The 18122-nt window shown below is 37.6% G+C and overlaps 2 protein-coding genes across 3 annotated transcripts in view; one reads left to right on the top strand and one right to left on the bottom strand.

Annotated features, from left to right (window-relative positions):
* The window catches only part of mad1l1 (mitotic arrest deficient 1 like 1), an 81579-nt gene extending 66568 nt beyond the window's left edge, over positions 1-15011 (bottom strand). The window contains exons 1-9 of one of the 2 annotated variants that reach the window (XM_057332466.1): positions 14900-15011; positions 14083-14249; positions 13500-13640; positions 9399-9578; positions 8548-8672; positions 6797-6878; positions 6566-6696; positions 6349-6463; positions 5880-5941 (exon numbers count right to left, since the gene is read on the bottom strand). In XM_057332466.1, the coding sequence (XP_057188449.1) occupies positions 5880-5941; positions 6349-6463; positions 6566-6696; positions 6797-6878; positions 8548-8672; positions 9399-9578; positions 13500-13640; positions 14083-14229 (983 nt within the window). In that variant the 5' untranslated portion in view covers positions 14230-14249; positions 14900-15011. Of the gene's footprint in view, positions 1-5879; positions 5942-6348; positions 6464-6565; positions 6697-6796; positions 6879-8547; positions 8673-9398; positions 9579-13499; positions 13641-14082; positions 14265-14899 lie in introns of both variants that reach the window. The other variant, XM_057332469.1, reaches the window with a different exon arrangement.
* A 557-nt stretch (positions 15012-15568) lies between these two features.
* On the top strand, positions 15569-17757 carry pmm2 (phosphomannomutase 2). The gene is made up of 8 exons (XM_057330965.1): positions 15569-15764; positions 16342-16453; positions 16548-16624; positions 16737-16828; positions 17020-17119; positions 17208-17283; positions 17376-17491; positions 17646-17757. The coding sequence occupies exons 1-8, from the start codon at positions 15690-15692 to the stop codon at positions 17748-17750; spliced, it is 753 nt and encodes a 250-aa protein (XP_057186948.1). The 5' UTR covers positions 15569-15689; the 3' UTR covers positions 17751-17757.
* Positions 17758-18122: the final 365 nt, after the last annotated feature.

The following is an 18122-nucleotide window of genomic DNA, read 5'->3' on the forward strand; positions in this document are numbered from 1 at the left end:
TGGCGGGTAAATAGTCAGTGGGCGGGGTCACATGAACCAAATCAAAAACAGACATTGTGGCACGGAACACACATTTCAGAGTAGTATAACTGGCTACAGCATTTTTTTTTTTGGCCAAACCAATATATGAACTTAATATGTTCGTAGACATTTAGAAAACATGCTAAGGTATTGTTTTGATTTAATACAGTATATTATTATAGACAGCACCTTTAAGTGGTTAGAAGTCAGATGACATTTCATGCAAAATCATAACCATTTTATGTACTTGCTCAATAACCGATATTATTTTATTTAGTTTATTTTGAACCAAAAGTCACTATTGAAGCTTTAAAGGGACAGTTCATCCAAAAACGTCAATGTCATGAATTACTCACCCTCTAGTTGTTCAAAACCTGACTAAATTTCTTTGTTCAGTTGAACGAACACAAAGAATGATATTAGGAGGAATGTTAGCAACTGACAGTTCTGGGGCACCATTGACTACCATAGTAGAAAACAATAAAATGCTAGTCAAAGGTGCCCCAGAACTGTTTGCTTCTTAAATTCCTCTAAATATCTTCTTTTGTGTTCAACAGAACAAAATAATACAATTTATTTTTTATTTTATGGTAGTCAATGGTGCCCCAGAACTGTCAGTTGCTAACATTCTTCCAAATATCTTTCTTTGTGTTCAGATGAAAAAATAAATTTATACAGGCTTGGAACAACTTGAGGGTGATTAATTCATGACAGAATTTTCATTTTTGGGTAACCTGTCCCTTTAATACCCTGAGTTTTTGTGGTTGCGTTTTATTTATAAAAATGATATATAAAATCATATAAAAAATAAAATAACTATACCCAAATAAGTAACAACCTAAATGACACTATTACTCAATAGGGAACACACAAAATTGTGAAAGACCACAAACTTTAACAGCATTCTCTAAAGAAACCATTAGCACCTTCTAATGAAACCTGAATTCATGATGTACTTAAAGTTAGAAGCTGTTCTCTAATAAAGATAAAGACAATTTCTCAAGCCTAAAGCTTTAAACTTCCTCTTTCCTAATTGCAAGTAAAATGGTTTCTCCAAAACTGCGTCTCTGACTTTCCTTTATTGCTTTGTTTTCAAAACATGTCTGTGTTACAACAACCTTTTGCAAGAGCACATTATTGGCTTTTCCAAGCATTTGGTCACCCACAATAAGCCATTTTGTTCTAGTTTTTTGTTTGTGGTTATGTAAAGTATGGCTGTAATGTAGTACTTAATGGAAAAGGTAAATACAAGTTGCAATTCTTTCATTTGTGAAATATGCTCTCACTGTATTCTTAATCAAAGTAAAAAATTACCAACTTATACAATAAATAAATTAAGACAATATGATGAGCACAATATACCTAAATGCAAGAAATAATTGAACATGATTTAGGGCAAATATATAAAAACACAAACTAACATGACTCAATACTGGTAATATGTTTATCTGACTCTCATGTCAGCCTCATTAAATATTATTTGCTTATAAGCCACAAATCCGCGTATACTGCCTAAGTCATATAACAACAATAATTTGCTTTGTAAGCACTCAACAAAAAACTTTTCCACTCCCATTGGAAGCAACTTAAAATCAGTTAAAAATCTGTTACATTAGGCTCCATTGTATTAATGTTGTTATTCTCTTTAAGCATTCTCATAAAAGCAAACTTTAAAACAATTATGCAAATTTGGTTTGCAAAATGTTATGTTGTGCTTGCTGGAAGTACTCGGAGCACAAAAAAGTGGCAATATATATTCAAACTGCATAATTTACATTTATAACGCAAACAGCTAACTGACTGGGTCATGCTTCAAATGATCATAGTGCATGTTAAATTACATTTGCCGTCGTTGATTTGCATAATTAACGGAGCTGTCAGGATCAAACAAAAGGCTCATGAACTTTATCACGCCTACAGACGGAAAGGCTCTGAATGCATTCACTCGCGTTAGGCGATTTTGAAAAAATGTGTGAAGAATGCGCTACATTTTACAGCTGACGCCTTTGTTCTGTATTCAAGATTAAAGCTAATTCTGAAGACGACTGGTTAGGTGCTCAAACAAAGGCGAAATGGCCGCCGCGGGAACATAAAGAAATGAAACCGCAAGACAATTTTTCCTCTTTCCCTCTTCATTTTTCAGGAAGTTATCTGCCGTTTCCTTCACAGCGTGACGAAATGAGTCTACGCCGCAAAAAGGAAAGTTCACGTCGCTTTTCTTTGCTGACACAAAACATTGTGGAGATATGAGACCGGTTTCTTTCATTTGGAGAATCCCCGGGAGAGTTGAATCGCTCACCCAGGTGAGACATGAGAGAGCTACTTCTTGTCATATTCATATCGCCGGTGAACGTGGTGGTTTGTAGGCCCGTGGAGCAGAGGTAACGGAATGGGAAATGTTCAATGATCAATCAGAATCCGGGGTTGCTCCAGTAAAGCGGGACGGGCACCTTATGCTGATTCGACGTGGTTTTATTCTGTCAGAGCGCATAGTGATAAAGCTTTCCGGAGAGTCTGATTATATGCCGTGTTTATACACGAGCGTGGGCATTATCGGGAGAATCACGCAATCAAATGTCTTGCTCAAGGCCGTATCACACGAGATGATAAGTGCCTTCAAACAGGAACGGAGCAGTTCGCAGGGTAACGGGAACGTCGGGGGGAACAGGGAGGAGAAAAATTCTCCAAGCAGGAACAACATAACCCATATGAGAATTAAAGGAATAGTACACCCAAAATGAAATTTTTTTTTGGTGTGAACAGTTCCTTTTAGATTCCAATCAGACAACTGACACTGACGCGACATGCCGCAAGCAACTGCGTGGTGTTTGAATAGGCGCCAGGGTTTTTTGGAAAATATTCTGGATTTTGACATCAAGATTTCAAAAAGCTTGTGGCTTGAAAGGGCTTAAAGATAGAGACCTTCTGTAAATTAGAAAAATGTTGGGCATGACGGAAAGTTTATGTGGGGTGTAAATATACTCATCTAATTAGCATATTATGACGTCATCAGGGGCGGCCTTCTTGAATTTCATAATATTCAGGAAATAGAACTTTTTTTATCTTTTTTCATCATTCCAAATGATCAGAAAAGAGGAAACCAACAATAAAACATTTTACATTATTACTATATTACTTACACCCACCTCATTGGGGCGCTGGATCCAAAGAGTTAGTGCTACTTCCAGCCCTATTTCTCCTACCCCTGCTGCCTCTACCTCTTGCAACAGCTCTCCTATGTACACTACGACCACGTTCACCCCTTCCACCCCCATCCCTGTTGGGCAAAGGGTCAAAATGTTCACTTATTTGTGCTTTGTGAACACTCGTGCCTTTCACGGCTGCACCATTGCGCTGCAAAGATGTACCGGGAGACGCGCGATCATTAGACGATCGATCGTCATTTCCAAAAAGCAAATATTCCCCTTCATAGTCAGAATCGGCGAATAACATTTGCAACACATCCTCACAGTACAACTTTTTATTAGCCATTGGCGATTTTCTCTCACAATTTACTCAGACGCTCTGAACTGAACTGCTTCCGCATCAATGACACGATAGCTCACTTGCTCTGCTATTTCCTCGAACACTTTGAATAGGAACATGACGTCATTTTGGTCTAGAATCGAAGTACTACATGTCTGCCATCTAGTGGTAGGGAATACAAATTAGATATTACACCATATTAGGATCTACAGCCTATTTTATTAATTTTGACATCTTGTCGCAATTTTGCGACTTTGGCGCTTAGAGGGTTAATAATAATTACGGGATAATTACGGAACACTCATTCGGAAATGCAGAAGGTTCATCTCTACCTCGCTCAAACAAACACAGACACAGAAAATAATCATTACAGGATAATTGGATACATCTCAAGAGACAGGGTTTGAAAGCTACCTCCTTAAAAAAAAAAAATCACTGCCACCGCTATTGATTGTACGAGAAATGGCAGGTTGAAAGGAACTTGTACAGTGAGGTAATTTTGCTCAAAGCTCTTCCAGTTTCCGCCATATGATGCAACCAAGATCACAGGCCCGCTGTTGAAAATTACAGCACTTACACGACATTACAAGCACAGTTTAACGTGCTACACGCGTGACGCTCATGGATTTGTATGTGTCTCACTTTATGACGACATAAACACATGAACATCATGTCCAGAGTTGCCCTGAGAGTTGATTTCAGGTGCCTTTAACTGTTTTCTCTGTTTGAGAAAAACTATCGTCACTGAACTACACACACTGAAACTCAAGCGTCTATTGTGGGAGCGTCTTCACGACGACCCGTCAAAATAGAACACAGGTCAATCTAAATGCTCGAATGAAAAGGTACTGTAGTGTTCTATAGTAGGCTATTTGACAGCAAATTGTGGTATTCTTGTTGTAAATTGATCAACTGTAGTAATAGTAGTATACTTTACTATAGTAAGTGTAGCGAGGAAGGCGGGACGAGAGCCGTGGGGCAGGAAGGCAGGGCCGGTGGCGTGAGTGTTAATGAGTATCAGCTGTACGCGCACCGGTCCCGCATGCCGCACGGGGGAGCTCGGGAGCATAAGAGGACGAGCGACGGGACTGCATAGGCTAGTATAGGCTACTACAGTATTTTTATGTGGACAAATATATTACTATGGTATAGTAAAAAAAATGGACAACACAGAATAAGAAATGGGTAAAGTAAAAATGATATGGCCCTAATTGATTTGTATATAACATTAATGTCCTTTGTTGTTAACCAGTCTATTTATGCGATGATCTGCATTTGTGTTTTTTAAAGATGATAACAGACGTGTTATACTTGTGCTACCTGTACAACTGTTTGGCCTGTGCTACAAAACCTCTGTAGCACCAGTGCTATGTGCAAAAAAGTTCAAATACAGCCCTGTATTTCAATTCAGATCGTGGATCGAGATTCTTTGTTACGAAGATCGTGATATGCTTTTTTGGGACGATCGCCCAGCCCTAATTACAAGCATATGTTTTCACATTTCAGAAGTGACAGACAGAGGCATCGTGACTTCATATTTAAAGGGATCGTTCCTCCTACCAATTAAAATGATCTCATCATTAACTCATTAATGTTGTTCCAAACCCGAATGAATTTCTTCCACAGTGCGTGCACATACACAAATGAGATTTAGGAACTACTGTGAGAGGAAATGTTATTAATGAGTAAATTAAGTTTCAATCTGCCTGATTTTCAGCCAGTTAAAAATAAACAAAGTTGAAATTCACGACACAACTTTACCCAGACTTCTGCCCTCATCTGCATTCAGAGCCAGTGTGCAAATTTGGAGAAGTTAGTGTATAATGAGTGAGAGTATATTTCACCAAATTCCTGATTCCAAAAGCTATTAAAAGATATTGTTTACATCTTTCCACATGGCTGATAAAGCACATCCACGCCTCAGACGATCAACAGAACGCATGCATATATAAACACGTTAAACGTGTTTGGCAAAACTATTTTCGCATCTATGACAAGCTGACCTTGAAAAGGCTGCAGGACCAGAGAGCATTAGGAATTAACAGCACATCACTCTAAATAACCTTATATATACACACAGGTCTATAAAGTTATACAGGTGCAGATGGGCAGAAACAAGTACTTAAGATTTGTTAGATCAGAGCACCCTCTTGTGGCTTAGCAATCCACCACTACGTCCTAAACATGTGTGCTTATGGACAAGTGTAACTTTATACTGTAATTCATCTCTCTCCAACAATTATTGTTTTACAAGTTGTCAAAGACGATGATTTAAGATGTTCTGCCATTATACCGTATGTATATTTATCATCTTCATTAACTTGCAAGATTGCCATTCAACAATTTATTGTTGTAGTCAAGAAAACACCTACCGAATATTAAGTCCAGTGACCTGCCCGATGTTTTCCCAAGCCTGGAGTTCACGTTCCAACTTCTAAAACATAGCAGAAACACATTAACAAACAGTGAGTCAATCATGCACAGCATCTGATATTCAACGACTTCTGCAAAGATTGCACCTGCTGCACGGAACATTTAAAATTCACAAGGTAATCCCACAACAATTTCGTGTCAGAAGCGGTCTGAAATAACACTGTCACATCTTGTTGAGCATTACAAACAAATGGGTGCGTTCTTCTTGCTACAGACATATTTAAGAGCACGAAAAATGAAAACGAATGCCTGCGAAACATTACAAAAAAGCAGGTTGCATCTGCTGTAGATGTGATGAAACTTTACAGTAGCTTGTTTATGGTGGCCTTTTAAGTAAATGGAGAACTCACAGGTGCATACGATTCGACATAAAGAGATGGATGGATGTATATAGACAGAGCAACGGACCTCTTTCTCGAACTCTAGTTTCAGTTTCTCCTCCATCACTCTCTCTATTCTCTCCAACTTCCTCCTCAGCCCTTCAGTTTCTTCTTTCAGCAGGCTGCTGTTCTCTTTTGTCTCTCTGAACGGGAAAACAATAAGATGGAAATAAAAATGATATTGCCGTTATGATTATTCGCAATAATTACACACATCTACCAAAGAAACTTTGGCATCTCTGTACCTTAAGAAAGCGTTTTCCTCCCGCAGGCGTTTAATCTCTCGCTCCATCTCAGGCAGTCTGGCCACTTCGGACTTCATGTTCTTCACGATCACAGAGTCTTGCTCCTGGAGGGCCAAACGCCTCTCCAACTCCTGCATATGAACAACATCGATAAAATCTCATTGTTTTACATCCCTATCAGTGATCAAAAATATCACAAAAATTTGATGAACAATACGAAAATAGCTGAACCTTAATTTTGAGTTCACTCTCTGTGCTGGTGGACTGAGACGACTGTATGTTCTGGTACTTCTGAATCACGTCCTGGAATTTCCTATAAGCATCAAATTCAATATTATAGTATAAAATGAAAGCATCCGATGTAAATGTGCATTTTCGAATTAAGTAAATAAAGCAATGAGTATGAATATGTTCATTCTAGGGCTGTGCATTTAACTAACGCGATTAAAATTTTTAACGCACCCGCCCCAGACATAAGTAGGTCATCTTACATTTCATACAGTTGACTGGTGAAAAATATGATGCTGGCAACTTACTGCGTGATATATAAGATACATCAGGGCTAGTCAACAGGCGGCCCATGGGCCAAATGCAGCCCGCCAATCATTTTTACCTGGCCCGCCTTAACATTTCAAATAAGTGAAGAGACTTTAAGAACTGTGTGCTTTCAGAAACGCACGTCGTGAGACGCCACATCTTTGAAAGTCCAAAACGCTGCTAACGTTAACTTACATGAAATACAAAAGTAATTCCCGCGGCTCACAACTATACAATGGCATCCAACAAAGCCATTTGATCGGTCTGTCCAAGAAACTTAATATTATTTACAACGTTATAACCGGCAATCCACAGCCACCGGCAATCGGCTTGTGCACGCGATAGGTCGCGTTCCAAAACGCGTCTTGTGCCCTTGAAAGTAATGGCAGGAAGGGTACACTACGTGAACGGTTGTCTCAGATAACGGAAAAACTGTGTTGTTTTTGTTACTACGTTCATTATGTAGGATTTAAACGGCTATATTTACGAAAAACAGCTGTTCATCTCCCTGCACAGATCAATTGATTCGCTTTATATAAGACGCCAGTCACAAGGGGTAGGGATTAATATTGTGCTGAATGTATTAGCGTTTTTTACTTTCATTGATTTGAAAAAGAAAAGTAGTTGAAGACCCCTGACATACATACTACTGTCAGAAAGAACTTAAAATTAAAGATATCTGTGCAAAAGCTTTTGTCTCATATTTATTTAATTATGCAATCACACATGCGCAATATCATAGCAGTGCTATTTTTGTCTGGAGTGCACATGTCATGTTGATTTTATACAACAGTTCATTAAATAAGAATTTAATTTTAAGATCTATTTTATACACCACAGTGTCTGTTTTCCTAATTTTTCATCGAAAATATATAAAAAATATAAAGCCACAGGGTTTCATTTCTAAATGAATACGTTTCTTGAGCAAATGAATTAATCAGTTGCTCATTCATAAAGAGTAAAGAGCATAAAGAGTATTCTTGAACGAATTCAGTGAAGCTAATGAATTAATGGCATTTACCACCACACCACCTATTGGCAGTTTTTAATTCTTAAAAGAATTTTAACAGTATTAAAATAAAAGTTAAATAACAATACTTATAAATTGGTGATAGTTTGCCTCCCCCCAAAATTCTGCTTATTTACATTTATTTAATTTCAAACTTGATATACTATTTCTTTGGGGGAACGGAAGATATTTCTTAAGAATGTTAGTAACCAAACTGTTTTGGTCTTTAATTATAATAATTCAGCTTCTGAAAAAACAATCAAAATGCTGTTTTAGCTTCTGAACATCTGAAGCTACTTTCTGTAGTCTTATTTTGACTTGAAATTATATTTTGGCCCCAAATGTGATGTGTGATTAAGTTATTACATCATGTAATTATTTAGATTAAAATTTTTAATCGCTTCACAGCCCTTAGTTCATGCATATCGGCTCATACTTGCGCTGCACATCCAGTAGCTCTTGAAGGGCCTGGATCTCCAGATTCTGAGTGGAGAATTTGGACTCCTGAATCTGGATCTGTTGATTGAGCCTTCGCATCTCATCTTTTAACTCACCAATCGTCTACAATGCAAGAACAGTTTAATTAATTTACATTTAATGAATTATAAGCTTTTATTGTTATTAATCAATGTATGAGTGCACTGTAGATCCCCTCAACGATGAAAATACTGACAGATACGTAAGCAGATATCATATCAACATATAAATGTATAGTTTTCTTCTTACACATAAATAAACCAGAAGCACTTATGACTCATCTTGTCTGCAGAGGCGTAAACAAATTCACAACAGCAATTGTGTACAAGTAACATCACAAATACAAATCATGGTTTTACCCCACTTCACTTTTTGCGAAACTATATCTATACACAAAAAAAATAAAATTTCATGAAATATTGAGTTACTTTAATTTTCTTCTCTCAAACTAGTCAAATGATTAATCGCGATTAATTGCATTCAGAATAAAGGTTTGTGTTTGCAAATTACATGTCTGTGTATTGTGCATATTAATTTTGTATTTATAAACACATACATGCATATATTTAAGAAAATTATAAAATATAAAAATGTATAAACATTTATATATAATTTCAATTATTGGTTAATATAAATAAATGCATCTAAATATTTCCTAAATATATACAGTATATATAAATATACATGTATGTGAATGTTTTTGTGTTTATAAAAACAAACTTAATATGCACAGTACACAGATATATTACGTAAACACAAACTTTTATTCTGGATGCGATTAATCGCTTGACAGCGCTACCTCTAACATACCTGTTCTGCCTCTGCAAGTTTGCAGTCTTTCTCATTTGCTTTTTTCTGGAGCTCTTCAAGGTTACGTTTCAGAATCTTGTTGTTTTCCATTTGTTTGTTTAGAGCTTGATTTGCTTTCTCTTCTCTTTCATCCAGACGTTTGATCTTCATCAGAAACTCCCGGTTACGGTCAACTTCCCTCTGCAAATGTAAGGCATCCAGGCACACACACACTTTTTTTTTTTACTACAGAAAATTGGATTTCTAGTTGTAAACACTCGAAGCAGCACCCTAATCAACGGGTTAAGCGTTTTTTACACCATTTCAGGGCTCTCAGTAACTTGTTTTTTTAGGAGCACTTGTGCTCCTTAATATAAAAATTAAGGAGCACAGTCCAAAATTTAGGAGCACAGACAATATACGGTGCCAAATTAATGTTTAAAGGAAACATTAATTTGGCACCGTATAGCATGCACAACGAATGGGAAATCGTGATAAACTAAGCTTACTGGTTATTATTGATTGTACCAAGGGGGGAAATTGAATGCTTAATTGTGACTGGCTGGTGAACATTCTAAGGGTGTTTTTCAGGAAGAGCACACCTATAAACTAATTATAGATCTGTCAACCACATTACAGTTACATATCACTGCGCCAAGTTAAACTAAATAACCTTATTATACTGTAGCCTACTGTCCACCACAGAATACAGACAAACATAAACACGCAGGGAATCATTAAAATATATTAAATATACATATGCCTAATTAATAACATTTGATTTGAGATTTACAAGCGATGAAATCAAATTGCACATTAGTCTCGTTTGAACTTTGTGTCTTGCCAGCCAGCTCTCAACAAAAGAGGAAAATCAGACACAGCCAATTCTCAATCCAAACAGTGGCATAACTTTGTTTTGAAAAGTGGTGGGGACAAAGATGACAAAAACAATACTTTAATAAATCGTTTCTGTAATAACTTGTTGGGAATATTTATCATATATAGGGGGCGGTTGGTCCATCTTGTCTACTCCACTTTTCAACTCCAGCTCTCACAGTATGTGGTTCCCAAACTGTCATTTTGGGAAGGTCACTTGGCTGTTGCGGTGCATTACACTAAAACATAGTTTATTCCTATGACAAAAAATGTCAGTTGTTCACGGGTTTACACATTTTTGAGCTTGGACACTGGATGCACAAGCAAGCGCCGTGAGCATGGATGATGCACGCATTTCATACTGGCCACGTTTCTGGAGTTGCGGCTCTCTGTCTTCCAAAAATATAGCTAACTTAAGCCCCAGGTATACTTGACTTTGCGCCTCCGTGTCCGTCTTGCGCACAAACCCATCCGCACAGCTTCTTGAGCATACTCATCACGGATTAAGCGCAGATGTCCGAGTTCGACACATGCGCAGTACAAAATAGGGGTCGAAAAAAACAGTCGACAAGTCAACATTAATGCTCTGACGCGGCCTTTAAAGCTTGATGTCGACATGTGATTTTGACACTGTACCACTGTACCCAAGAAGAGGCTGTTCTAAGAGATCTGCGCTCGGGACAGATGTCATTCCCACCCGCTTCAGCGGGATTCTGTCACACTCCCAGCAATAATATATGTTATCTTGTCCTGTTTCGGCACGCATCATTCACAATGTGTCCTGTTTTCGTACGCAACATTCACGATTTGATCTGACGCCGCAAAAGCTCGCAGGTAAAGTTAAAGCTTAACGTTAGATAGATTTCAGTGCGCTGTGCTTCTACACGGAGATCTTTTCATATTATATGTTATTTTTGTATTTGTTCCCCTTTTAATACAACATGAAAGAAACAGAATAAATAAAAATGTTTCTCAAATTGGCTGCTGTCACTGAGGTGCTGCGTTTGTAAGTCCGCTATGATCCACCTGCTGCTCTTTTACTGCATAGCCCTGCTACCACCGACTTCGCACTTCAAAATAGGTTTATTTTAGTTTAGTTGTTGTTGCTCTTGTGCAATAGATGAACAACCGTTTATTTGTATTTGGATACTTTATATTTAGAGGCTACTTTGCGGGAGTTCCGCCATACTCCCGCAGCCCACACGAGTGTCTTACTACCCACACCCATCAAATCTTGTTGCAAAACATTCATTCCCTCGCTATTATTTTATTTATTAATGACGTCATCGGCTAGTCGACATCGACGTGACTTTTATCACATAATAGTAGACTTCAAGAAATCTGAGGTCGTTCAACTCCTAGTACAAATGAGTATGTGTGCTCTACCAGACGGTCAGAGGGCAGCGCTGAGCCGTGTCATTCACAGACCCACTGCAAATTAATGATAGAGGAAGTCATTTGCCATTGCAAACAATCCGAGCAATCAGCAAGACAACAAGAACAACCACCAAACCGTGTGGAGACGGATATGCTTCTTAGCTTACTGTTCTTGGTTTCAGCGTTGGTTTTGTATCGTTCTTCTTCAACAACAGCACAGTGCACACTTTCTGTGTGTGTATTGACCCCTAGTGGACTAGTGCATTTTTCTCACGCATGCGCTGTTGTACGCGTCACGTCCGCGGACCCTCCTGGTGACGAAAAATTACGTCATGCGGGCGGCGCACGGACGGACCATACCTGATCCTTTACGAGTGTGAGCAACGGGAGTTGGTGAGAAAGCGGCGCATCCTGCGTTTTCCATGAGTATTAGATGTTAATGCGATCGCTCAAAGCAACGCCACACAGAATTATTTATCCTGCATCCAACAAGCGTCAGTTATGCCAGACACACATCTGGCACAATTCATTTGATTGTATTTAAATGGGTTATGAGTTTAGATCGGGTCAATCGCACCAGTGCGCCTAAATATTTTTCACGGTCGCAGTGTAGAGCCCTGCATTTAGAAAATTTTCAAAAACAATAAATATACATATAACCAGAGGTGGGTAGTAACGCGCTACATTTACTTCGTTACATTTACTTGAGTAACATTTTGGAAAATATGTACTTTTAAAGTAAAATTAAAAGTGGGTACTTTTACTCTTGAGTATATTTCTAATAGAAAATCTGTACTTTTACTTCGTTACACTGCGTGACGTTCCTTCGTTCCTTCATTTTAAAATATGCAAAGCATTAATTGAACAATGGGCAAAACAGTTTGAATAGGTTCACGAATCAGTTCAAATTATTTGTTCAGTTCGCAGCGCGATCTGAATCATCTGAAGAGGCGGATTACTGACTCCTCGTAGGGCAAAACTTAAGAACACGCAGAACACAAAGAGCGTTGGATGAAGTGGATATGAATCTATATCTATCCAATCAAAACTGCAAATGTGTCATATTGTTTGCCAGCAATGATAAATGCCTGCCATATGCGCGCACCCGCGCGACCTGTTCGTCAGACTGTTCTGTCAGACACAGAGACGTGGGCTGGCAGAAATATACATTTGAAGAACAAAAGGAAGAAAACACAACACACACATTTGACACAACATGAGTTTTGTCTAAAATCAGATTGTATTTCATACAAGAGAGCACTGCAGATGTTCTAGATCATCTTACGAGTTTAGTTAAATGCGTTGTAAACGCAAAACTCTGCAGGTTCACTTTAGTTTGACATGGTCTATATTATTCTAAATAAGTTGTAGTTGTGTAGGCTACATTGACATTGGGACTAGATGAAATTTACAGAAATGCTTGTCTCTTCTGTGTTTGTCTATTCTTTAGTCTCTGTGTGTATATTGCAAAGATATCTGCTTATGATAATAATAATTAAAAATATTGATTCAAATATAATATTAAAACATTGGCGTTAATATTAATTTTATGAATAGTAGGCCTATATAATCAGATACAAAGTACAGCTACTTCAGTAGTTTTTTCACTGCATACTTTTTTACTATTACTCGAGTAATTTTTAAAATAGTGACTTTTACTTGAGTAAAGATTTTGGCTACTCTACCCACCTCTGCATATAACTACTGTGATCGCTTATGTAGGTCAAGTTAGGAGTTTGTTAAAAAAAGTTTGAGCAAGACCAACAGTGATGCTTGTCTTAGCAAGTACCACCAAAACATCCTTCTATTGTAGGGATGATGCGAGATGCTGGGAACACGTTTTGAATGCGCTGACAATCCATCACTCACCTGTAAGTCTCTGGAGCTGCTGTTTGCCTCTTTCTCCAGCTCAATACGGGCACGCTTGTGACTCAGCTCCATCTGCTGTTTCTCTTGAGTGAGCTGCAGCAGGCTGGTGTGAGAGCGGATGCGCTCGGCTGCCTCCTCCATCTACCAGCATCATAACATTTCAGTTATATTCAATAATCTATCATGTTTTGGCTCTTTATAAGAATCAATGTAGATGTAAAAAAAATATTTAAATAAACAAATAAATCAGGAATAGCCTCTCCTGCAACTGATTGAGAATGGCACTAACCTCTCAATTCTATTGTTGACACTGAAATTAATGGCAATAAATGCATAGTGTGCATATTAAAAACTTCCATTACATATTGATATACTTGTTAATATTTCATGGTTTGTTACTGAAATACATTTTGACAAAAAACAGCTTTAATAAAACATTATCATGGCACACCTAGCCCTCTAAACTACATAGGAAGTAGGGTAAGCTAGTATTTCTTAAGGTCAATGATAATTGTTGAAATGTTAAAAAGTTCCTTTTTGACCATAAACAAGGGCAAATATTAAAGTAAGGAGAGTGACTTGCCTCCACTCTTTTGGTATAAAGTTTCTGAAGGTCACTTCTGCCATAAGCTGACTTGGCCTCCAGCACAGAACGCTCTGGACAAGATATTAAACTATTGAATGATCTTAGCGTTGATATGATCGTGGTGTCATCCTCCATATCATCCATACTGACAATGTCTTGATGGCCTGTCAGAAATTAAACTGTATTCAAATTAATCCAGGAGGTCAGAGAGATTCTCATGTACAATTTCTTCTATAAAGCAATTTAAAAATCAATTTAAAACACTGTAGAGTTTGCCAAACATGTTCAAATGTACAAAAATGATTAATTCAGATATTTCTTAAATGTTCAACCAAGCAACTTCTACATTAATGTTGACTTTGTCTATGTACGTTAGACAGCTCAAGTCTTCTGTCATCTAAAGATGGGAAACCTATGAAGGTAAAATAATACAGTAATATTTTGGCCACATGGTAATACCGCCCCCTCAAAAAAAAAAATAAACAAATAAAAATAATTCACTGTAGTACTTTTGTACTGTTTGCGTTAGTATCGGGTAGAATAATATAGACTGTCGGATAGAATAATTTCCGTTGAAACGTTTTTATGAGGTAAACTAACCTCATGAATATTTACGCATTAATAAACCTATTAACGTTGAAAAACATCATGCATGCATGCTAGCATGCTAGCAACTCGGTATGATTTAGCTAGCAACCATTAGCTAACTTTCCCACGCTAAACAAGCTGAGAACTAAAAGACAAAGTTAATATCTATAAAAGTGCTTTTTCTTTCAATATAATGAATATTATACAAAGAAAATACGTAAATTACCTCAGTCTTCAGAGCTGTCTCTCTCCCGGCGCTTATTCTGGGGTTTGAATTTGCTGCAGTTTTGTATTCGTTGGTTGATAATATTGGAGCCGCTACCTTCACCATAGCGCCATCTGCACAGGAGGAGGGGAAAGTGTCGAAAGTATAAAGCTGTGTTCGATGTCATGCGGTGCTGCGCAGATTGATCGGCGAATGACACAAAGTACCGCGATAGTGCTTGAAAAGCACTGCTTTCGAATCGCTCTCGCGGTACTTTGATGTAATGCGCCGATAAGTCTGCGCTGCCCGCATCAAGTCAAACACCTAATATTATAAGACTTTAGTTACACTAAAATGAAGAAAAGTATGGCTTTCAGAGCGTTCACGAGTTTAACGGCCAGGATATAAAACTAAAGCAAGAACAAAATGCCCTACGGTGTCAGGGTTTGAAAATCCACATGCTTTATGCCACAGCACCTCTTGTTGGCTGAACAGGTAATTGTCCTGCACGTGCTCTGTTTTACACTGACTGTACTTAGTGTCATTATTTGCACTATTCCTCACACACACATTTTTATCGTTCACCGCATTTCCATATTTTCCTTTTTGAAATTATGTTTTGAACCAGAAAGAGCGTCATGGTGACGTGGTGTGCGTTCACTGACGTACAGCTCCGCTACACTTCCGACAACACGGAAGCTGTGACGTTGCACTGCTGAATGTATGAACTGAAACTCACATACTGGCAATACTGAGCTTTTGCTGGACTTTACAAATCTGATACTGACCCAAGCGGTTAACAAGTCTTACGATGGCCGATTCAAAAGTGGACACTGCTACACTGTGTTTGTTTGATGTGGACGGGACTTTAACAGCAGCTCGTCAGGTTAGTAAAGGACTTAACGTTAGTTAACTAGTTAAACTGATCTGCTTTTACACTGCATTTAATATAATATTTGGAGATAGGGAAAAATGATTTACCATCATTTATTTAACATGGTTTTGCGATGAATTAACTGTTGGTGTTTTACAAAAGTGACATTGATTGACGGAAGTAAATTAATAGAAACTACAGTATGACGTGTATGTGTGTAATTACGTGGTTGTCTGAGTCATAACTGTTAGCCAGACAATATTTTGGCTTAATTTGCTCTGAGCTTTAAAAAGCATAGAAAGAAACTACACATAATTATCAGCTTACATTGGGGAACTTCCTAAATAACATGCATTTTGTCAAAATATGTGGGGTAAGTTGTCACAACAGGAACCTGTTGTTCATTTATAATGATATTGAAATGTTTTGTTCAAATCAATGAATGTCCCTTATGTTTGCTCAGAAATCACCATTGTGACAACTTCCTGTCTGACTACTTGCCCCAGTCTCTTAAAAAACATTTTAGAAACAAACGCTTAATCAAATGAGTGTATTGACCTGTATGTTTGTGTTCATGTTTTGTGTTTAGAAGGCTACTCCTGACATACTGGAGTTCTTGAATAAACTGAAACAGCGTGTGAGGGTCGGGGTGGTGGGTGGTTCAGATTTGGACAAAATTAAAGAGCAGTTGGGTGATAATGGTGTGTATACAGTAACTAATACAAATAAATACAAATGTAAGCACAACGCATTTAGTCTATTGTTACAGTGCATGTTTCCTTAATATTTTGACAGTTATTGAAAGATTGGATTATGTGTTTGCTGAGAACGGTTTGGTAGCGTACACATTTGGGCAGCTACACTCTGTGCAGGTAATATTTGATACTCAATAATCTCATGAACTGTTTGAGATACTTCTATAAATACTAGTAGCTTTACATATTGCCTTTCTATTTTGTTGCTGAGTTAATTTCTTTTTTTCAGAATATTCAAGCATACCTAGGAGAGGAAATCTTACAAGATTTTATTAATTTCTGTCTAAATTATCTTTCAAAGATAAAACTGCCTAAGAAAAGGTAAGGTTATTACACCTGGATGTTTACTCAACTTTTATGTCTATACAGTTGCATCTTATCGATATTTTTATTCTGAGTTTCACTTTTCTATTTGTTTTCCTAATAATAAGATTTATGATTAAAAAAAAATACTGTATGTTTAAATACCATTCATACATTCATTTATTTGTATTTTCACTATGTCCTTTCAGGGGCACATTTATTGAATTTCGCAACGGAATGTTAAATATTTCTCCAATTGGTCGAAGCTGTAGCCAACAGGAAAGAATCGAATTCTTTGAACTTGATAAGGTTATTTTAACTTCTGTCAACATATACCATTGTCTTTTTTTACGGAAAAATATGGCTGACATTTTGTTTCACGTTCTTTCGAATGCAGAAGGAGAAGATCAGAGAAAAGTTTGTCTCCGTTTTAAAAGAAGAGTTTGCTGGGAAAGGACTAGCTTTCTCCATTGGTTAGTCAGTCTGTGTCTATATGTGTCTGTCTAGCGTATATAACATATAGCAATATACTGATGTACAGTATGTGGATGGTTATTTCCTGTAGGTGGGCAGATCAGCTTTGACGTGTTTCCAGAGGGTTGGGATAAGCGATACTGTCTGGGAATTGTGGAGAAGGACTCATACCAGGTCATTCATTTCTTTGGAGACAAAACCATGCCTGTGAGTCAAATACTATTATGTTCAGCTCGCTCCCATTCAAACATTACTGTCCACAAATAGTCAAGAACTCTTGAAGATCAAAATTATTCTTCAGCAAATATAAAAATCCAGTTTGCATTAATGTAACTTTTGTGTTCTGTTTTTCTCTAAACAGGGAGGAAATGATTATGAAATATTCACAGATCCTCGAACAATTGGACACGTTGTCACATCACCCGAGGACACACAAAGGATCTGCAAGGAGCTTTTCTTTAGTTGAGAACCTGAACTCTGACCTTCACACTAAAATAACAGACTGAACAATCTGAACTGTACAACTATGAACATCTCACCTGGTTTGCTTAACTGTTACATCATTATGCATTTAAACAAATGTAAGGCATTGGGATCGATCATAACCCATGCTTTCATTTTAAATAGGACCTGGTACATTATATACAGGTTTACTGGTGCTAGGGTCATTATGTGCTGACCTTTAGTGCCTTCTAGATTTAGAAGACCTCAGAACATGATAATACTGTATACGCAGTATGTTCCTCTTTTTCTTGTATTCACTGGTCAAAAACAGAGATCTTTCTTTTGCAATTAAAGAAATGTTGCCCAGTAAGGGGCATAAGCAGTAGAAGTAGGC

The sequence above is a fragment of the Triplophysa rosa genome, linkage group LG4 (genome assembly GCF_024868665.1).
Source record: "Triplophysa rosa linkage group LG4, Trosa_1v2, whole genome shotgun sequence".
NCBI lineage: Eukaryota > Metazoa > Chordata > Actinopteri > Cypriniformes > Nemacheilidae > Triplophysa > Triplophysa rosa.